Source organism: Artemia sp. Qi Xiang Cuo, chromosome 21 (assembly GCF_049724085.1).
Source record: "Artemia sp. Qi Xiang Cuo chromosome 21, ASM4972408v1, whole genome shotgun sequence".
NCBI lineage: Eukaryota > Metazoa > Arthropoda > Branchiopoda > Anostraca > Artemiidae > Artemia > Artemia sp. Qi Xiang Cuo.
In genome coordinates, this window is record NC_142814.1 from 49695182 (window position 1) to 49718278 (window position 23097).

At 35.0% G+C, this 23097-nt stretch overlaps 1 protein-coding gene and 1 pseudogene across 4 annotated transcripts; one reads left to right on the forward strand and one right to left on the reverse strand.

Moving 5' to 3' along the window:
* Positions 1-230: 230 nt before the first annotated feature.
* Positions 231-21257, reverse strand: LOC148939666 (uncharacterized). Of its 4 annotated transcripts, XM_089106713.1 has the most exons (5): positions 21139-21194; positions 14035-14221; positions 8604-9442; positions 3169-3517; positions 231-412 (listed from the first exon to the last, which is right to left on the reverse strand). In XM_089106713.1, exons 3-5 carry the CDS (start codon positions 9412-9414, stop codon positions 313-315), a joined length of 1260 nt encoding a protein of 419 aa, XP_088962839.1. In that variant the 5' UTR covers positions 9415-9442; positions 14035-14221; positions 21139-21194; the 3' UTR covers positions 231-312. The 4 variants fall into 4 exon arrangements, with proteins under 4 accessions (XP_088962839.1, XP_088962838.1, XP_088962840.1 ...); XM_089106712.1 differs by lacking the exons at positions 14035-14221; positions 21139-21194 and adding an exon at positions 21195-21257; XM_089106714.1 differs by lacking the exon at positions 14035-14221 and having other exon boundaries at positions 21183-21244.
* LOC148939667 (uncharacterized) lies at positions 10016-11945 on the forward strand (annotated as a pseudogene).
* Positions 21258-23097: the final 1840 nt, after the last annotated feature.

A 23097-nucleotide genomic window follows, 5' to 3' on the forward strand; every position in this document is an offset into this window, starting at 1 on the left:
CTGGCTCAGATATTTTAATCTACATTATACCGTCATTTAATCTGTATTATAATTTATGCGAAGGCATTATATTGCAATTAGAAATTTGCACTTTAACAAAAGCATTAAATTCCCATTAAAAATTCATACATAAAAAAATAAATAAAAATTAAAGCTACTAAGCCAGTGATAAGGTTGTTGAACCGAGGGACTAACACAAGTTAAACGAAATCAAAGAAGACAAAGCGAAACATTTTCAAAATTATATTTGAATTCGAATACTTCCGTTGAACAATAAAATAAAGCAGAAACAATTAATGAGACATTAAGAGCTTATAACTCGTCGTAGACAAAAGGCTCTGAGTATAACTTTCGTCTCTTTGGTTCATATTTCTTGGAAAGCGTTTTCAGGCTACCATCACCGGTTTCATTGCTAGAAGAAATAGATTAAGATTACATAGAAGCTCATAAGACACTTCTTCTTCTTCTGAAGAAAGACACTAGTAAAGCATCTAGAACATACATGCAAATTCAGACTTAAATAAGAAACATTTTTTGAAGAAATGGATATGACATTAGATAGAACGTTCTCGCGGAACCATTCAGATTATAGCTACGAGAAATAACCCTGAGCTTGTCCAGCGTGAATTAAGCCCTGGTTTTAACTAAAATATAAAATACCAGTTTTAACTATAATGTATAAAGAAATCCAGAGACACGATTAAAAATTTTGATAAGGCAGTGAATTTTTAAAGAAAAACAGGAATCTTTTTGTACACATAATAATAAATGCTCAAAGCTTAAATATTTTGTCTTGATACACAGAAATCCTTATCAACGAGAAAAAAATACGAAGAAAGGAACTAGATTAATTAAAACAACATATACATAAAAGTTAAGGGAAAAAAAATAATCGTTATAACTACGGTAAAATTAAAAAAGTAAAAAAAAATACTTGCCACTATTATTTTACTATAATTATAATAGTGATATTAGAAACCCATCTGAACTTGGTCATGATCAAGCTATCTGAAAACAAGCCCAATTTGACAGCAGCATACATTAATAGGATCGTCCACGTTTTCAACCAGATTCAACACTTCCACCTTGTTACGAAAAGTCACGTCTCGTTGTCTTTTTTTATTTAGACACATCTGAATGTCTAACATCAAACATCGTTCATACAATTCTCAAGTAAGCCTTGTATAAAATTATTATTGATTTTATCTTCACAGGTTACTGCTACACCGGTGACATCTATTCACAGTTCATGGACTTCAAAGAAATGTAGTTCTTCCAAAAATTGGAAAAACTCCATTTCAAGGTTATTATTTTTTTTATTTGTCCGGGGAATTGTTGTGACCAGTCACAATATTCTCGTGTGCAAATTTATATTATCAGATTTAAAATCCATGTTTAGCAGCACTACTTATGGAGTTTAACTCACAAGCGATATTTATATTCATGCCCAACTGAGCGTAAGTAAAACTAACTAAATTCATTGTAGTTAAATTAATTAAATTGACTAAAATAGATTAAACATCTGAATTAATCAAATTTAATTAACTAAATGAATTAAACCGATTTATCCGCGTTTACTAAAATCTATTAAAAATAAAACTTAGAAACACGCTTTTAGTACCTGAATGAGCTGCTACAATCACCAAAAAACAAAAGTTAAAATCATTTAATCCTAAAGAACTTTGTATAGGAAAAACCGACTGCAGGTGGCCTTTTAGGAAGGTTCACATGCGCAGTTTTAGCCTAAGATGGATTCGGGGTGACGATGCATGTTCATAATGATAAAAAAAAATCAGTAAACATATGATGATGATAATGGCGATTGCCCAAGTAAAGCAATGCACTGAATCGAAGGTCTAATCTTGTTCTAGACTATGAGAGATTCCGGGAAATATGAACAATTGTATTATGCGTAATTTGATGCATTTGGTACTATAGTTTATAGGGTGCCAAATATACATTTGGCACTCTGATTACCTTGAAATGCGCAAAAGCGCATCGGTGCATAAAAGGCATGTGACTGACGGACTGCCGTCAGTCACATTCACTGCCAAGATTAACTCGGACTGCCAAGATTATTCACAGCCATTCATGGTGCCTGTGGTGTCGAATAAACACTTCACTCTTTATAGGGATCTCTTTCAAAAGGAACACCAAACAAGTCTTTCGCCCATTCTTGCTGCAACTGGCATCATACCAACTGGCAACTGGCAGCCCCGTATTGTCAAGCAGATAGTCAATCTACTGTTCCTTCCAAAACGTTATATTACACATTAGCTTTCCCAAACAATCAAACAAGAAGAAGATGCAGAATTGGAGCTGCAGAATTTGCCAAATAATCGTCATTTTATTTAGCTATCATGTTCCCAAACAATCAAACAAGAAGAAGATGCAGAATTGGAGCTGCAGAATTTGCCAAATAATCGTCATTTTATTTAGCTATCATGTTCCCAAACAATCAAACAAGAAGAAGATGCAGAATTGGAGCTGCAGAATTTGCCAAATAATCGTCATTTTATTTAGCTATCATGTTCCCAAACAATCAAACAAGAAGAAGATGCAGACTTGGAGCTGCAGAATTTGCAAAATAATCGTCATTTTATTTAGCTATCATGTTCTCTTTTTTATAATTACTATCAACTAGCGATGATAGCTACCATAATCAATGTTAGTCACATTTTTTCCTGTGGATAGAGGAATTCTTACATCACTAAAAAAAACAAGGTTTTTGATATTACTAAGAAAATTGAAGAACTCTCAACTAGGTTCCAAAAACGTTTAGAAGGTATGTTGATTTTCCTCTGAATTGTTTGAGGATTTGTATGGTGTTGGCATTCATCAGTGCTGTTTTCATCCTCTTATTTTTCAATGCAGTAGTATTGTTATATAATACATAAATTCATTTCTTTTTACCTCTTATGTCGTATTCTTATTTCCCAGTTTTCTTTTATCCTTCATTTACTCCTCTATAACAGCATTTTTTACACACTCACAAGCACCACTTCACCAACCCCAAAATTTCTTTTCGTTCCCTAATCACATTGCGAGAAGAATTTTTTCTTTCTTTTGATATATCTTTCTATTTTCGCCTATACCTTATTTTAAATATAATTTATTCTTTTCATCTTAATGAGCAAACATAAGTAAATAAAAAAACTAAAGACTAACCTTCTAGGGTCATCGCAAATAATCTTAAGATCATCTTCAGAATTGGATTCGTATAAAGAATGCGTCGGCCGATACGACGTCTGATGGAGGGGAGGAACAAAGCTTTTTCGGTAGGGCCCCATCTGTAGATCGTCTTCATTGGCAAGGTCCAGCTTCTTAGAAGGACGTGACGATCCACGAGCTCGACGAGAAGGTCTTGACGCTCCGCGACCACGCTGGATTCCACGAGCGGAATGAGAGGTCTTTCCCCTTGAAATTCGACCATTTGAGAGCCTTCCATGTGCAGACGTTGACTGTTCTTGACCAGTAAAGTTACTTGGAACGTTTTCAAAGTCGTCAAAATCAGAATCTGTCACAAAAGATCCATAGTTAAGATACAAACATTAGTTTAAAATATCTAATATAACTTCGTAAAACAGGAACGCTTTTCTTCAGATCCAAAATATTTTTAAAAAGGTAGGCTAGCATTTTTCGCCATTCCTGATTTTGTCTGAGTTTCTAACACCAAAAATAAGGCATATAGCGGTTAACATAATTGCAACAGATGGAACCTTGCAAAGGCCAGACCATTGCCCAGGGTAAGCGAAAAATATAAAAAGGTTTTTAAACAAAACTTCCTAGTGAAAAACAATTCTCTTCAAATTCTGTCAAATTGAAAATAAAAAAACACCATTAAAATGCACCATAAAAAAAACTAACCAGAAATTTACGGTTCCCTATGCTTAAAAATAAGGCAAGTTACTTTCGCATGTGTAAAACTGATGTATCTCATTTCTTCCAGTTGAGTAAGTGTATTGAACACAGCGCATACGTTACACATATTAGGGGAGAGGGCTCATTTGAATGTAGGTTCGATTATTTAGCCCGCTTTATAAATAACAAAATCAATCACTGTTATTTTCCACAAAAAGTTGATACAATTTTTAGTATTATATAGTTTTTTAAGTTGGAATTTTTCTTACAAGGACTTTCAAGCTACCAAAAGATCATATTTCATGACTTAAGTAAAAGCTATTGCATCTTCGTATACTGCCTTTTTGTAGAAATATTACGTCCATTTGAAAAATCTTATTTAGAAAAAATCAAATTAATGCATAAATTCACCACAAAATTATCAAATTGTTTATTTGGTGAAAGAGCACAAGATAAGCACTCATTTTGTGCCATAGTGAGCCAAACCCTTGTATGGTGCAAATAGTAATTAAAGGAGCTTCAGTGACGACACAAAACCAAGCCTAGTCTCGACCAGAGGCAATGCTTCAGCTTTGCAGATAGTAAAGAACCATAAGGCTGCAATGTATTTTTTTCAGAGCCACTTCATATGTAAGAGGTGTCAACACAGACTTCAGAGAGAGCTAATTTGATTGAAAATTCTAAGTTCTATTGCTCTTTTTAAGAGTCAAAAGTGACCAAAGGCAGCTAGCTCCCTCCCTCGTTCTTTTTCCACCAAATACATCCGATCAAAATTTTGCAATATTAAGTTTGTTCAAAATGCCACCAAGATAGAAACAAACTCCAAGAGCATGGGATGTAAACTATGCAAGTTATCCATTATTTACATATAAGGTTGTTTACTGGGAAAGGGGACCATATTTGACCCTGGATCTCCACAAAAGCTCAAGGTATAAATGCAAATCTTTAAGAAATATGGAGAGAGCTGCCAAACGCAATCAAAACGCACTATGGGCATGCTGGAAGGGAATATCAATAATATTTAAGGAACGGCTGGGGTATTAAGTTGAAACTTTCAGAGTATATCAAAGGGATGTTAAAAGAGTGATCAAAGGGCAACCAGCTCCCCTAGATTTTTATATGCCCCCTACCCTAAACACTGATCGTGACCTGGAAAAAAACCATTTTGCTTAGAATAATCAAAAGGTTTAGTATCTATGCCTCTGGGGATGCCATGGCCCCTACAACCCCACGGAAATAATTGTAACTTATGCATTTTGCCTATTCTGCACATACAGGATTTTTTTCAGTGGGAAAAGGGGACAAGCCTTATTATGAGTATGTCTGAAAAGGCTAAGGGTATTAAAATGAAACTTCAGGAAGTGTTGAGGGGTTTGTTAAACTAAATAAAAAACATTGTGGCCATCCAGTATATAAAAAAAATCGTACGTGTAATATCTTAAGAACGACTGAGGGTATTAAGTCGAAACCTTCAGAGCATGTTGAGAAGGATTTTGAAAGTGGTCGAAGGCTAATTAGCCCCTCTCTATGCCCTTTTAGTTGTCCTTCCTCTAAAGTCATCCGATCAAAATTTTGAAAAAGCAATTTTTTTCAAAATAATCTAAAGGTCAAATAACTATGCCTTTGGGGATGACATAACACTGACGCTCTAGTGATGCCTATAGTAAAGAGCCATAAGACTTCAATGATAATAATAATAATATATAAATATATATATATATATATATATATATATATATATATATATATATATATATATATATATATATATATATATATATATATATATATATATATATATATATAAATATATATATATATATATATATATATATATATATATATATATATATATATATATATATATATATATATATATATATATATAACAGTATATAAATATATAGTTATTATAATAATAATAATAATAATTTATTATAAGCCAAAAAAAACAGGCCATACAGAACAGTATTCTTAATCACACTCCACAAGAAAAATAACATAAATATCAAATTTCACTCATTGATGTCTGCGCTTCATTTACATAATTACATAACTGCCTGATTGATCTTTTTACAGTCGTGTTCAAGCTACCCCGGAACAACAAGTTAACACCCACAAAAATACTTTTCCCTTAATAGAGAAAGTTGCTGGCACTCGGTGAGAATATGGGCGACATCCTCAATACCTAGGTTACATCTGGGGCAAGAGTAATCCGCATTTGCATCTGCATCTGGGGCCACCCTATTTCTTTCAAATACTCTTTTTCTATTCTTTAGTGGCAGGCAATTCGCTCGGATCCGAAACCAAGTCCTCAATGTCTCCCCCGGTAATCCTAGTTTAAAATAATATTCGAATCCAAATATCTCTTTTACATGGGAATAAAACTTCAATGTTTCAGTTTTTTTAACTGCCTGGGTCCAAATTTGGACTTCCTGGTATTTTATTTTTTATACAATCATCCCAAAACACAACTCACCCTGATCTGAGGGACCTAGCCCCTCATTCCAAATATATGATAATCCTAATCCATCTAAAACGTTTTTTATTAGATACGGCCACGATCTTTTACGTTTCGACCGTAGTATCTCCAGATAAGCTGCTTTTGCTAACCTATCTTCTGACAGACTTAAAACCTTTAGCCAGTACCGGATCATCTGTGCTAATCTACTCATTCTCAGCGAAAATATACCCAGGTTACCTTTTATAGCCTGATTGTGGGTCGTTACGTGAAGACCAATTAATCTCTTAAAGTGTTGCAGCTGAATTGACTCCAATTGTGGTGCCGGGTCATGCCCCCAAAGTTCAGCTATATAACTATATCTTTATACTGTGCTCTATATATACAAAAATACACACAGATGAGTATTGAGAAAAATGAAAAACGAGAAAGAAAGATACATGATAAAAAAAACTTTTCATTGCAAGCACTAAAATATATACTAACAATGGCTCAAAAACGATTAATACAACCAAACGGAAAACTTATGTATGTTCAGTTTGTGTGTCCGAATCTGCCTACTAATACATCCATCTTATCACATATTTCAAAAACTCCATAACATTTCGAGATATAACAGTTACGAGACGGGACAGGAACACCGAAAAAAATATTTGCAAAATTTGAAAAAGACAGACCAAATTTGTTGACGATCTGACATGGTAAAAAACTTTCATAGTATCACTAGAAAAACACATATGGGGAGGGGGGCAAAAACGAGTTAAAGAATCGACCAAGCGTTTTCTTGACAAAAAGCCCTTTAATTCAAATTCAATCAAATTGGCTTTTAGATCAAAATGGAGTATCCGCCTTAATTCAAGCTAAAGTACGGATGCACTCTGAAAACTGAATCCATTTTGTTTAAATTTAAACAAAAAGTGCAAGGATTTTTTCAAGGATTTGTTCAGCCTATTTAATGGAGATACATAAAAATTGTATTGCTCAAAATCAAGGGGGGGGGGGGATTTGCTGTTCGTTTTCAAATTTGTCAATGAAAATACAAAAAAGGCACTTTGGGTGATTTTTAATCCAAAAGGAAGAGGAAATATAGAAGAAGGAGGGAGTTTGCCACCCCCTCCCTGATTGCCACCATTGAAATTTTAAATAAAAAAAAATTATACATAATATACAGAGTATGCTACCATTTTCTCCGTACTTTTTAATGTTTTTAAATTTAAACAAAAAATGCAAGGATTTGCTTTTATTTCCCCTGTGATTCTACTTCATCATTCAAAAGGCTTGAAAGCCGTCACACACAACTAGAATATACATTCTTTGAATATGCGCACCTGCCTCGGCCAGTTCTTCTTTGACCCGACTCTTAAATCACATTTCCATTTTTTACTTCTTTAAAATATTGAAAGTATGATAAATTCAAAGACACCTCTGACACGACTGTATTCCAGACACGAGTGCAACCATTTATGAAAAGGCTACTACTGGTTTGAAGTGGCATTGGTGAAAGATGCAGATACATTTCGGATATTTGCAAAAACTAGTTCAAGGCAAAGATAAGCTCCATCTTTTATAGTTCACCTCTTAGTTCCAGCTGTTATAAACAACCACCGAATCACATCGTCCTTCAGACATATCTTCAGGGACATGAATTCCCAAGAATGTGGAGGCAGGAGGGATAAACAATTTTCTCAAACTTTTTAATAAGGATATATAAAAACTATATTTTTCAAAAATTATGGGGGGGGGCTTGTTTTGCTATTGGTGCTTTCAAATTTGTCAATGAAAACACAAAAACAAAGTATTTTGAGTATTTTTCAAACGACTAGGGGGAGGAAAATCCAGAAGGGAGAGGGAATTCACCCTCCACCTCCACCCGCCCCCCCCCTGGTTGGCACCCCTGCACATATTTAACACTATATACCGCAAGGCAACCATTTGTATTAATGCTTATTAATGCTTTTAGATTTAAACAAATCTTGAATTAAATCTGCTTTAGTCAAAAGTATGTACTACAAAGTAGAAAAACAAGATACCACCAAATTAGCCTGACTTGCTTTTCATTCATATCATCTGTAAACGTTTTCTGTTTGTAATATATGGCATACCTCTTCAGATCATTCTTCAAATTCTCAATGGTCTTCAATGCTGCTTGTAGGTCTACATCCAACAGCCCTGCTCTGGCTGTCTGCTGATCCAACTCCTCTTTCAGTTTTTTCTTAAATCTGCTTAAATCAAAAATATCTACTACAAAGTAGAAAAAATAAGATAAAAACCACCGAATTACCTTGTTTTTCATTCATATCATCTGTAAACGTTTTCTGTTTGTAATATATGGCATATCTCTTCAAATCATTCTTCAAATTTCCGATGGTCTTCAATGCTGCTTGTAGGTCTACATCCAGCAACCCTGCTCTGGCTGTCTGCTGATCCAACTCCTCTGTCAGTTTCTTCCTTTCTATAAAATGATTCTTTTGAAGACTCTGCCACTTAACTTTGAATTTCTCACTCTGAGCCTCATATTTTGCATTGGCTTCAGCAATATCACTCTTCAAATTTGCATTTTCTGATTCATAAGCCAACTTCATGTTCAAATATAAGTCATTGTTTTCCTTTAAAATAGCTTCCTTCTCATTTTGAATCATAGATAATGCTTCTGATGATGCTTGCAGTTCAGTTAATAGCTCTGCCTCTTTGTTTTTAAAATATTTTATTTGATACTCCATTTCTTCTTGATGAATTTTACGGACTTTTTCCAGCTTGTCATGAAACTCAGCTTTTAGCGTATCAACGGATTGTAGATGGTTCTTCTGAAGTTTTTCAATCTCTTGAGTTTTCCTTTTTAACTCAAGATATAATGTGCGGTTTTCACTCTGAAAAAATGTCAGCTGTGACAAATATGGAAATATTTCTGAGTACTGACCGCGAAGAATTTTCAACTCTTCTTGTAATACACTAAGTTGCTCTTGAAGAATACTTTCCTGTCGTTTTGTCCATTCTAAATCAGAGCGGATTTTCTGCTTTTCAGATTCAAGTGATGTGTTGATCTTCTTATAATCATCAAAGCAAAGAAGAAAACTTTTCAAATCGTCATCCATTCCAATCTCAGTCTTAGTGATTGAAGGACTGTAAAAAAACACTAATGAAACAAAATCTAGAGAGTAAAGGGAGGTCCGTTAAGATCCATTGTAAGCTCAGTCTTAGTGATTTATGGATTGTAAAAAAAAGCATTAATGAAACATCCCTTGTAATCTCAGTCTTAGTGATTGATGAGATGTAATCTCGTCTACTCGTGATAAAAATTCTCTTTAGCAATAATTTCGGTTACATTTTTGGAAGTCAGCAGAAAAAGCTCCTATAAGAATGTCATCTATAAGAATGACAGTCTTGAAATCTGTTATACCAAATGGACACTTTTAGTGGATTTTGGACACTTTTTCACTCTGAGGGACACTATTGGGTCAAAAAGCAGCTAGTTGAAAAAAAGGACACTTTTCCAAATCAAAAACCAAATGTCTTTATTTTCTTCTTTTTTATAAATACGACTGCTTTTAATTTGTACTTTACTTTTAAGCTTTGGTAAAGTCTTGGGGATTTTTCTTATAGATGTTTTGTGCACAGATTTTTCGGCACTTTTTTCACAGGCTTTGAAAATTCATAGTGGCAACCCTTTATATTGGTTAATTTTCTAGAGGGACACCAAAAGTGTCCCTTTTTGGTCGATTTGGACACTTTTGTCCCTAAAAGTTTTGGCAACTCTGCTGGAAATAGCATTCATTTAGTGAACAACAAATAACTTCTATGGATTTTAAATAAAAGCTGTTTGGCAAGTTTTTATGAACTTATTTTATAATCAGTCAACAAATAAAGGTCGCTTATAGCAATATTGTGTGAAACTTGTCTGACTAGTTTTTAGCAAGAAATTAGACATTAGTAGACGCTTTGTTTTACAGATAAACTGACCTGTTACTCTTCTGGATTAACAAATTTGTACGGAAAATGGACTTTGATTTTGGCCCACCGGACTGTTTAGTGTATTCCCCTGTTCTGAACTTCCTTCAGTATAATTTGGAGAGAGGAGCAGAAGATGCAGTTATTTTGAAATCAGCTGTAGATTTTTTTGAGCTGACCGAATGGGAAGAAATTGTTGTGGGAAAAGCTGTTGATTTCGGAGGCTTGTCCTAAATGTACTGGACCAAATGATCCAATGAATCATCTGAAGGACATGCTAGAACTGATTCAGAGAATGAAAACTGGGTCTACTCCTATCCTGCTCGTTTTTGTGACAAGTTCGCCCACAGAGGTTCCATCTTTTACCTACATAAGCCTATTCTAGACTCACGGCAAAAATTAATACTCTTCAACAGACTTTGCTGCAAATTAAAGACAAAGTGACTGTTTATGATCTACATTTCCATGGATTACCAAGGGACGATGGTGCTCTTGTTCCAGTTGAAACGAATAAAGCGACAATCGTTATCACGAGACACCGCGTGATCTTGACAATCCGTCGAAACGAAAGGCTGTGATTGATAAAATTGCCGGACATGAATGTGTTGAGAATATTCGCGCCTCGGGGGACAGAATAATAGTGAATATTGACAGTGTCATGGCAAGTGGCTTTTGCGATTCAGCCCGTTTGGCCTTGCGCGGATCGAATATGAAGGTTGTGGAAAAGAAGTTTTACAAAAGGGATTGGGATCGCAAAAGCGATTGGCGACTCGTTTGATTTATCTCTGTTCAAGAACTGTTCTGGGGTTATTTAAGCCATCCGGATTGGCAATTCACAGTGTGTCAAGATTGCTTTTAGTGATCAAGGATCTTTTATTTCGGCTCTTAGATTGGGACTGAAAGTTGAATATGAGAAAATTCCAAGATGCTGTAGAAAATGCCAGTCTCCTGAGCATCTAATTGCTAACTGTCCCAGTACCTCTCATAAATGTTCCAGATGCTCCGGTCCTCATGAGTACTGCAAGGAAACCCCTTGTACAAATCCCATAAAATGTGCAAACTGTGGAGGTGATCATGTGGCATTTATTTTTCGATGTCCCGTCTCCAAGCTCTTGTTAAGAACGTTACTGGGCGCCTTCATAAATGAACTGTCGCAAATATCTCTGTGTCTTTGTTTAACATTAACGGGACTAAAGATAAAGTGCCAAGCCTGAAAGAAAAGTAGAGTCGCCTCGATGTCCTTTTCCTGCAGGAACATTTGCTTCCTGCCTGTAGTGTGAAATTTTTGTGAAGGAATCGTGATCACATTGTGTTTAGTACTAACGCTAGACGGACTCGGAAAAGGCCTTCTGGTGGTCTCGTGTGTTATATCAGACGGAATCTTGCAGATTTATCCCCGGTGTGCTACCACTCATCTGAGCACTTTCTAGCTGTAAGACTTGGTGACACTGTCCTAATAAATGCTTACCTGCCGCATGATGAAAAGTCGCTACAGTCGTTCTCGAGCTTTGCCAAGTCTTGTGATAAGCTACAAGGTCTCATTAGTGGCATTGAATCTCTTGGCTACTCATGGCTACTTGCCAGTGATCTGAATTGCAACATTCACTTACCATCCAGTCGTTCTGAGATCCTGCTAAATGCTCTACCAGTTGCGCATAGGATTATAAATAAAGATTGAGCTTCTCATATATCCATAATAGTGGTGCAGTTTCTGATTTAGACCATTGTGTGTGTTCGCCCCTTCTGCATTCCTCTGATGTTCATGTCGACGATGAGGAGAGAGCCTATGACCACCTCCCTTTTATTTTTGATCTATCTATTAGCTCTACAATCAGCTTCAGTGCTCAGCCTCAAAAATGGACTTGCAAACGTGATTGGGGTAATGCAAATTGGTCACAATTAGGTCTTACCTAATGGTCACAATTAGTGCTTACCAAAACAATTAGGTAACATTACAGAGATTTAGCTTTTTCTGAACAAAATACTTCCAAACAAAAAATTAGTGCCATTTGGTTTTGTAACTGATACTCTTTCTAAATATATTTATTCTCTGAAAATTTCCCCCAACCCAGACAGTCCCATATATAGCCTTAAATAATATATTTCCCTGTTGTTTTTCATTGCTTGATGCTTCATATATCTTTGTTACTGGGTATTTATTTATATGTTCCCCTCAAAATTGAGAATTATATAAAATACATGAAGAATATTGCAAAAGAAAAACAAAATACTTCAACAAACAAAACAAGGCATTGATTTAAAATAGGCTTAATAACATAACTGAATAAAATGCATAAAGAAAAAAACAACAAAATGTCAAATATTTGTATTCTTATCTTGGTGTGATCATTATGTCAATACAAAATAATTTAGATTAGTTGAATTGATATGTTATTTTTAAATTTGGATAATAATAGAGGGAAACATGAAAATCTGATTAATAGAAGTGCACTGCATATTGAAAAATATGAATTTCACTAGTAGCCTTTTCTTTAGTTTTGTATATAGTCTAGGGCTACACCTGGGACCATTAAGGGGGTCAGGTGATTGTAAAAACAAATTATATTTGAAAACTACAAAACAAGGAATCAAATGGTAGTCTTTTTTCTCTATATTGTTTTTTTGTTTCTTTTTGTTTTGTTTTTTTTTAAGCTATGACTCTCCAATGTAACCAAAGTGAATTTCAAAGAGATTATACAAAAAAAGAAAAAAAATAAACATGAACTAAAATAAACAAAAAAAAACAAACCTAAGTAATGCAAACTTGATGTGTATTAGGTGGCAAATTTTATTAGAAGTGAATTCTTTTAGTTTTATATATAGGCTATTCAAGGCTATATCTAGAGCCATTTTGGAAGGGAACTTTTGAAAGAGTAATAAATATTATAGGCCTAGTGTGAAAGACTGTCAATTGAGGACAAGCATGGTACTAGCCTGCTCTTTTTTATTATAATATTATAGTGAATTTAACAGTGTATTACAATATTACGACAATAATTGAACCATTAAAGGGGGTGTTGTCAAAGTAGTAAATCTTATTCTATACTGCAGAAGAATGTCAAATAATATATCAAATAGTACTACTCTTTTATTTCAGCATTTACTTCAAAGGAGCTCTAACTATAGTGTTACCAATCATTAAGACTCTTAATTTTATTCCTAAGACCTTTATTCACCTTACTCACCTGTTCTCAAAGACAGACAATACCTAGATAGACTCCTAGCCCATCGTCTAGAATTCTCATTTTTAATACAAAGATTGTCAAAGGGCATCAAATGTCAGCAGCTTTTGAAGGGGAAAGAAGGGGAGGTAGGTACTTCAAAACACCTTCACAAGATCCTTGAGGCTCTTGATTCATTCCTGAGTTTCCTTCACTTCTTTAAAAAGAGTGCAAAACAGAGAATCAAGTAGTATTTTTTAGTGTGCATTTTTGTTGTTAAAAATTTGCTGTCAATTAACAATAGTGCTGAATTTTGTGATTCTATAGGACTTCTGAAACAAATGCTGTCAAAACAAAAGCCTAATAGGCCTGCCCCCTAGAATTTCTGGTGTGCAACTGAGTTTAAGGATTGACATATGACCAACCAGGGCTGTCATGTATAGGGGAGGGGGCACCTCCCCACTGTTTTTGGGCACTTGGTAAAAATAATTGAGTAGTTAAATTTTGGCACAAAGCAACACAATTTTTCTAATGCTGCAAAAAAAATTTGTTTGGTTAAATAAAGACCATGAAAATACTGACATGCAATCTACAGAAATTTCAAACCTGGCTGGTAAATGCAGTGATTTTACCTACTCCTGCTATGATTTTACAAATGGTGCCACAATTTTCCATTTGGTTAAATAAAGAGCATGGAAATAGTGACATGACATATACTAAAATCTTAATATTAGTTGGTAAATCCAGATTACATGGCACTCCAATGGCATATCCCCAAGGGTTATTGAGAAACCTCAAAAATAAAAGTATGTGGGGTAGTTTTATACTGCACCTAACAAGTAAAATGTATTACCGTAATTACTTGGCTAAAAAAAAAAAAACTGTCTTCCTACTTTAGTAACTGAAATAAATGAGCACTTGAACAAGGTCTAGACCTTACTCATCCATAATAGTGTATTATAATAATGTATTTTACATTATTATAATAAAGTATAAAAAATAGTTTCAAGAGGTACACTTAGATTGCAAAGATTGTAACCTTTTATTGTTGACTTTTGCAATCTAATACACAGCAATAAGAGCCACAATGGGTTATTGTTTTCAATAAATTTACCGAGAAATTTAAGACTTCCAGGGGAAAAATGAAATATTTCTTACAAGGAGCATGTCAACAGAACTAACACTATTATTTATGATGTATACTTGTAGGGCACAAGTGGGTAAGTTTTCAGCAAACAAATAATTAGAAATATCCAGGTAACCTGGCACTTGGTTTAAAGTACAGGTATAAGCATTTTCTGCAATGAAAAGCATAGCTTTTTCTATTGCTAGGGATTAAAAAGTAAACAGCATGACAGCTAAAATTTAGACAGTTCCCCAAAAAAATGGGTAAGGTTCATATTTACTGACTATTCAAGTAACTATTCAAGTAAGCACCTACGGCTGTGTCCTTCAAGTCCAGACTTGACAAGGAATGGAATAACAAGCCATGGAAATATGAGTGGGACTGTCCGTCCCACTCAACTACTGACTGATGCCAGCTTTATCATAACGAGTGTCTTACTAGGAGGCTGATGCCGCTTGTCATACCCAACCATCTCGCATACTCGATCCGAAGTTGCTGTTGTGCGGCAGTGTCAGCTCTATACCACTGAGAATGGTCTTTACAGGCCATACCTACCTCGTGGCCACCGCTACCGAGTGGGCTTAAATTGCATCTCTCCAGCAGACCTCTCCTATGGCGTGTCACTGGGCCCTAGCACAGTGACGAATTTTTGCCATCATTTGACCCGGAGCACAACAGATCCAGTATGGACCTTAATTTGCTCCGAAGTGCAAATTAAGGTAATTAAGGTAAGGTAAGAAATAAACTTACCCTAATAGTCAGAATTGCATCCTGAATCCAAATTTAACCTTTGTTTGCATCAGAAATCTACTTTACCCCCACCCCTATATATACCAATTCAGGATATATATTTGCACATTAGTGGAGGGGGAGGAGGTTAAAGGTCATTTCTGATGCAAATGAATATTAAATTTGGATTCAGGATGCAATTCTTACTATAGAGGTAAGTACGAAATTTACACCATCCCCCTAATGTGCAAATATATACCCTGAATTGGTATATATAGGGGTGAGGGTAAAGTTCATTTCTGATGCAAATGGATGCTAAACTTGGATTCAAGATGCAATTCTGTCTATAGAGGTAAGTTTATTTATTAGCTACCTGAATAGCAGTTAGCTACCTTACCCATAAGCAGTATTGTAAGTTTCAACTACAAAAAAATCCACACTTAAGTTGAAATGTCAGGAAAATTGGATTATATAACTTTTGGACAATTTATTTATAAATTAACATTGTGTTTTTTAACTAATTTTCAAAACCTTTACTAGTGTTGATAAGTTCCTTGTGTAATGAAAAAACAATATACCTTTGGCCAGGGGCGTCCCGAGGGGGTGGGGAGGGTCACGCCCCCCCCCCCCTAACTTTTTAGCATTCAGTGAAATTTTCACTGAAGGCAAAAATTTCGGCAGAAATTTTGCAAAATTGGCTAAAATTTAGCAAAATTCTTGATTTCTGCCAAAAATTTAGCATAAATCAGGTAGCAATTCAGTAAAATTATGAGGACCCCCCCCCCCAATAAAATAAACCTTGGGACACCCCTTCCTTTGGGGTCCCTTTAAGGGCTCAAGATTAAATTTGCCCCAGAAGCAATTATTGAACTAGCCTATGCAAATACATGTTAAATTTGGATTCCTTCAGAAGAGGGTAAATATTTCACAATTCATACTATTGACTTACAAATAAAGAAAACATACCACTTGATGCCTTTAGGGGTTGATGCCATACGGGTGGGGGTAAAATAAATTTTACCACCATCCCTATACATACCAATTCAGGGTATATATTTGCGCATTGGGGGGTGGGGGTAAATTTAATTTTTGATGCAAATGAGTGGTAATTTTAAACTTCACCCCCACCCCCCTAATGAGCAAGTATATGCTCTGAATTGGTATATATAGGGGTGGGGGTAAAACTCATGTGCAACAAAAATGATTATTATATTCATAGGTAGCATAAAAAAGGCATCAAGTGGTATGTTTACTTTATTCATAAGTCAATAATATGAACTGCAAAATATTTACCCAGAAGAGCCCTGACTATATAGTAGGCTAGGGATTACCAATCAATGAAGCTATAAATCTAGAGTTTTTTTCATAAAGATCACTGGGCCTACTCTCAATGATATGCAAAAGCTGCTGATTTAGAATTTTATATTCTCTTTTATAATAGAAAAATTGTAAAAGACCATCAAAAATCAGTACCCTTGGAGGGAGAAGAGATGGAACTAGGTAGGCCTACTTCAGAATGTTTTCCCAAGAAACCATTGAGGCTTTCAATCCATCCCTGAGAATTTTATACACCTTCCTCAATTACTTTCCTAATTTGGTATAAATTTAGAATTGGTAGTTTTGAGAAGGAGACATGTTAAGAAAACAATTCTTACTTTAAAATATGTATAATGATCCTAGTTAACATATTATCCAAGGGGAGAACTTTTTTCATCAAGTCTTTCGTCTAAAAATCCTTCTTTTTCTAGGTTAGAAGAAAAAAATTACAATAAACCTCCATGCTGACAAAATGCCTAAATCTTTGGAAATTGTTGCTATGAATTGCTAAATAAGTTGTTTTATAGATAGCGTTCATTCATCCCAGTCATTTTTAATTTGATTCTTTTAATGAGCAGTGGAGAAAATACAAAATATTAATACAACTCAACTTCAATTCAAAATCAATAGACTTGGCCAGGAACTTGTCTGTTGAACTCAGCTGGAATGAATGCTATCTATAAAAACAATTTATTATAGCAGCAATTTCAAAAGATTTATGCATTACATTAAAACTGAATATTTTTTTTTAATTGGAAAAAGAAGGAAAAAGAGGTAAGACTTGATGATAAAGGTTCTCCCCTTGGATAATATGTTGACTAGGATCACTATATGTATTCTAAAGTAAGAATTGTTTTCTTAACATGTCTCCTTGTCAACAGTACCAACTCTAAATTTATACCCCTAATTCAGTCTCTAGTCTAAATCTCTGCAAGTTCTATTAACCTAGCTCAAATAATGGTATAATTCTACTTTAGCTATCTTGGAAATGGGTTAGGTTAGGAAAATGAAACTTTCAGGGATGGGTCTACAGGCTCAAGTATGTCTGGGAAGATATTTTGAAGTACCTATCTCGACTCCTTCTCTCTCTAGAGGATCCTGAAATTTGCCTGCATGATAGGTCTACCTATTGAAATTTTGACAGAACAATATTTTACCTTAATTTTCAATTATAAATTTCTTTTTCTCTGGCTTTAGATCTGAAAATGCAATTCCTGTTAGCCGATTTGAGTAGAATTTTAAGCTATATCCATGGGCGTAGGCAGCATCTTGTGTAGGGGGGGGGGACAGCCGCTTCTGTGATGGAGGGGAGGGATCTTACTAATACTTCCCAAGGTCCTTTGAATATGGGTCTTTAGAAACTAGTCATTCTATATTTCACTAAAACTCGGCCTTTAACATTTTCCATGTTCTACTTTTCCTGCAACAGTATAACATAAGAGACTCACTATCCTACTTCCAATTTTCAGAAAACATAAACACCACAAACGTGATTTGACACAAATCACATTATGGTTTGATAACAGCTTCTTCTAAGAATTCAACTCAAAAGTTTACAGTTGGGCAAAATTAAATATTAAAATTTTTATAGGGGAGACCAGCCCACATCTAACCAAGGCAAACAGTTTCAATACAAAAACCTATGGGGCTTCTGGTGGATTATAAACGCTCTGACAGATTGCAGTGTATTTTTTTTAAAAGTCTGACCTTAATTAATACTTTTACCAAAATTTCAGATTGGATAAGGTTTTATGGTGATTAACTCTCGAATTTTGTTCAATTTTGTCTGAAAGCCTACACCTAATTTACGAATACTAGAAAACTCGCGTTGTAAACTCACATTGTATTCTCCTATTATTTGCCTGTTTTTGGCAGCTTCCAAGATATGCCATCTTCACCAGTTTGCTGTTAGTATTTTTTCATCCTGTAGGATAGTGAACTCCCATGTTTGGCCACAATACCCAGGGTAAATTCAGCATGACTTACCAAGGTGTCCAAAAGTGGGCTATGCTTGTAAAAGCTGTGTAAACAGCATATTTAAAGGCTGAAGGCAAGCTTAATACCCAAAACTGTGTTATTTCTGGTGTTGTTTAATCCTGTCAGAACAGTAGGTGAACAGAAGTTCTTTTTTTTTCTGTTAAATTTCATTCAAGATAAAATGATTAAAAGTAAAACAGAAGAGAAAAGAACGAAAGGTGGCTGTGATCCGGAAGAAAATAAAATAGCAGTTTTTTCTATCTTATTCTACAAGAAATCAGTTGGATTCTCTGGAAGTACCATGGGTGTCCCTACATAAAAAAAAGTTGAGAAGCTGAATATCCCTCTAAAAAGTCTGGACCTGAATTTCCTTACACCCTGTTACACCCCATGATCAATATTTACAGAGGAACAAGCAAAAAGACTAAAAAACTTACTTGAAAACGATAGCTTATATGCTTTCGACTGTATTCCTCTAGAAGCGTGTAAATTTGCATACACTTATGCCATTATTAAGAGCATAAAAGTACTGGATAACAGAACTGCAAAGGTAGTGGAAACAGTGGAGGAATTACAGGCAAAGATTGGCACCGTGGTTTTATGGATTGACTTAAAACTCATTATCATTAAGAATGCCAATAAGTACAAGCATATGACGGACAACTGTCACAGTGTAGGAGATTTTTTTAACAGCCTGGATTGAGGCCTATATAAACACATGTTCAGACCACAAGACATTGGAAGTTTTGATGAACCAGGTCTGAACAAATCCACAAGCCTGGTAAAATCATTGCACAGCAAGTCCAGAAGTAAGTAGGGAAGGTCATGTCAGCAGAAAGAGGTCAGTTGACCATGATTTGTGCTAGTGTTAATGTGTTGGGAACACAGTCCCTCCTCTACTTATTTCCTGACAAAAACAGTATCTGGGAATTTTACTCAGGGGAGCTTTACCAGGAACCATCATGATCAGCTCAGAAAATACTTCTGGCTGGATGACTGCCTCTCATTTTTTGCTTTACTTGCAGCATTTTATCAATCAAGTCAAACCCAAAAAATCAACAGGAAAAAAAATATGAAAAACTCAAAAGCGCTCACTGACACCCCTATGAAAGAATGCATTACTGCTAGGATAAAAGCTGTATCTGCCAAAAAGCCCTAGTCCTAGAACAGAAGAAAGTCAGACAAGTGAAAAGACTAAAAAGCAAAAGGCGTGTCTCTGGCAACAAGAGTTACAGTTAGAGTGACGATTCTGACGTAGATGATCCTGTATACAACAACTCTTCAGACCCCAGCATAGACATTGAAGACAAGCCCCCTATCAACAACTTCTAATTTGACACTGAGAAAGTCAAGGCTGGTGATTACATTCTGATTGAGCTGAAGAGCAAGAAAGGGAATTCTGTTCACAATGTTATCATTATCAAATGTAGCAACTGAAGAACTTAAGGTCCTCTTTTGGAAGAAGACTGGAGCAAGAGACTTTGCACTAACTGACAAGATGAATAGTGTCTTAAAGACAGAAGTTGAAATAAAACTGCCAACACTGAAAGGTAGAACACCAAGATTAGCAGAGCGGCTTACTTTTGGTGTTGATCAGTCAATGTATAATTTGAAATTAATACTCTTTATTTTTTTTAAAACCTTAATGAAATTGATTTTGTAGTTTTTTATGCTGACCATATTCTTTCTTAATTTTATAGCCGAAAAACAAGCTTTAATGTTCCCCTGGTCATTTTTCTTTCTTTTTTCTGGTGGCCAAATGCAAGGCAGAGACAACTGAACCAGTGCCGGGATGGCCCAGGTTTGGCACTCTTGACCACTTGGATAGAGAGGCATCCAGGTGGAAAAATGGTGGAGTATTTCTAATTGTCTTTTTCAAGGATGGTATTTAATGAGTTACTTTTGCTTTGACATGCTCAGCAACTTCTTATTGCTTGAATCAATTCATGGAGAATTAAACAAGTCAAAATCAGCCAATTGTGGGCCAGTCTCCTATCTTTATATCAGACCTAAAATCAGTATTGAAGATTGAAACGTAAATGTTTATATTGCAAACAATATTTGGAAATTTCTGTTTATTTCCAGCTTCTTTAACCATCTACCAGGTAACATCCAACAAAAAATTCCAACATACAAAAATCTCTCAATAATATCTATCATAAATTTGACGTTCTAGGGGGGGCAGCGGCCCCCCCCCTTCCCTACGCCCATGGCTAGGCCTATATCAATGTTTTTTTCAAAATTTAGGAAATGTATTTGCATATCTGTAAAACCTTATATTTTGGGGTATAAATTGGGATTGAGCAAAGTTGTGAAGCTGAAAACAATTTTGTTGTACTTCATTTAAGTGGAAAATCTATTTTGCAAGGTTTCACTTTTATAACACACAGATTTTTAAAGGTCATAAAAGGACAGGACCCTCTAGAGGGAGAAGGATTGGAGGTAGGTACTTGAAAATACCTTCTAGGGGTATACTTTAGCCTAGCCTATAGATTCATCCCTGAAAGTTTCATTTTTTCTAACCTAACCCCTTTGCAAGATAACCAAAAGTAGAATTTTACCCAAATAACTAGCCTGTTTTCCAACATAGTAAAAGGCTTATTACATAGAACGTTACTTTTTAGGCTCATGAAGAGATTCAAAACTGAAGCATTTTCAAAATTTAAGAATTTTGCTTCTGTAGTCGATGTCGCCACATTTCATTAGTTTTTCGCTTTAGGCTTACGATTGAACGGCTAGCAAACATTTTTCCTGGGCTTCTAGAAACTGATTTAGCGCATTCCTATGGTTACGCTGTTTAAATATCTCATGCAAATTTTCACACTTTAAGGACTGCAATGACCTGTTTCTTCATACAGGGACTAAAGGTCAGTCCTACTTCTAAAGGCTATAGTGAGAGATAAGTTGAGATGACTATGACAGGTTCCGCAGATGACTAATATCCCTTCAGTCAGCCACCTAGGGCCAAACAAAAAGAAGATCGTCCCTGAATAAGACTGGAGGGAATCGTTATTAAAAAAATTTAAGAGAAATTAGAACTTCCTGGGGGGAGGGGGGGTTAAAAAGGGAGGCTTCAAATAGATTGGGGTGGAGGAGGGGCGTACATAGCTGTGGTGGCATCAGGCGACTTGGTTCTGCAATGAGTTATTAGTAGTGTTTTCAATGGATGTACTTTTTATATTAAGACTAATTTAATTAAACGGTTAAAAGAATGAGAGCGCTTTTTCCTATGGGCAAAGCAGTTTCCCCAAAGAAAAAACTTTTTGAAAACACAATTTATATCATTATCTCGATGGGATAGGGTTGATCAGTGATCAATTTGAAACTCCTAGAAGCTCTAATCATTCTTGACAATCAAAAACGCTAGTAACAGATAAAAATACTGATATGTAATTGCTTTCTGCTTCATCTTGACATACAAATATTTTGAAAAGTTAGAAATTTTGGATTTATCAAAACTTGCTTTTATACACAAGTTTTGCTTTTATCAAATTATCTTTTGTAAATAATTTAACATTGACTTAAAATATATCCAGAGTTGCAACATCTGTTGACAGCTTCCATGTAAAATGAAAGTATTGTGATTATCTTAAATCTCACTGGATGCATTTATGGTCATATCACAATAAAGCGCACAAGTGCAGCGTGTTTAAAATTACTATTTGCTATATTTAAGGATAAATATATGTTATTAATATATTTTATATAAAGAAATGCATTTTTATATAAAGAAATTTTTAAAACCAAGGAACTTTGACTAATTATGGTCAAAGTTGAGAATATCGGTCTCTATTGTTTAGAATTTAGCCCTATGGAAAATAGGGGAAATGTTAGGGATTTTGACATTGAATGTACTGATTTTCGGGAAGAGACAAGACATCCTGTGCAATTTAATAAAAACAGATAAAAAATTTTATCCGGACCAGAGTTGAAATAGATTTGAAATAGACAAATGTAATAAAATAAAATTTGAACCTTTTCTAACTTTTCCAAGGGACCAGAATTTCTACTCGATATGTTAAACCGTCTATATCTTTTAGAATGAATTTTGAATACAAGCTAATAAACGCAGAGTTTATATGAAGTAGATAAAATGAGGTGATATTGATAACATAGTGCTACTTAACAACAGATAAGGTTCATCCCTATGTAAGTTGTTGGTCTATTATTTTACTTCAATCTTGTGGTTTTGGTCAGAGTTGCCTCTTAAGGGCAAGAAGATGAATGAACGAACCCTAGCCTATCTTTTTGAAAAAAAGCTGTTAAGCGAGGAAATATTACCACGAATATATTTTAGGAATGGTAACTATTTTTTCGTTTAATCTTAACCGTGTATTTTTGTTGCGAAAACAAATCAAAGGAATTTTTTTTTCTTTGAGTCTGTACCCAGGATTTTTTTCAGGAGGGGTATTTTTTTGCGGGGGGGGGGGTAAGCAAAAAACTTAAAAGCGCATCAGAAAGTTGTTTATATACATTCTTACGAGTCTGACAAACGTTTCGTGAGGTATGGGAAGTTCAAA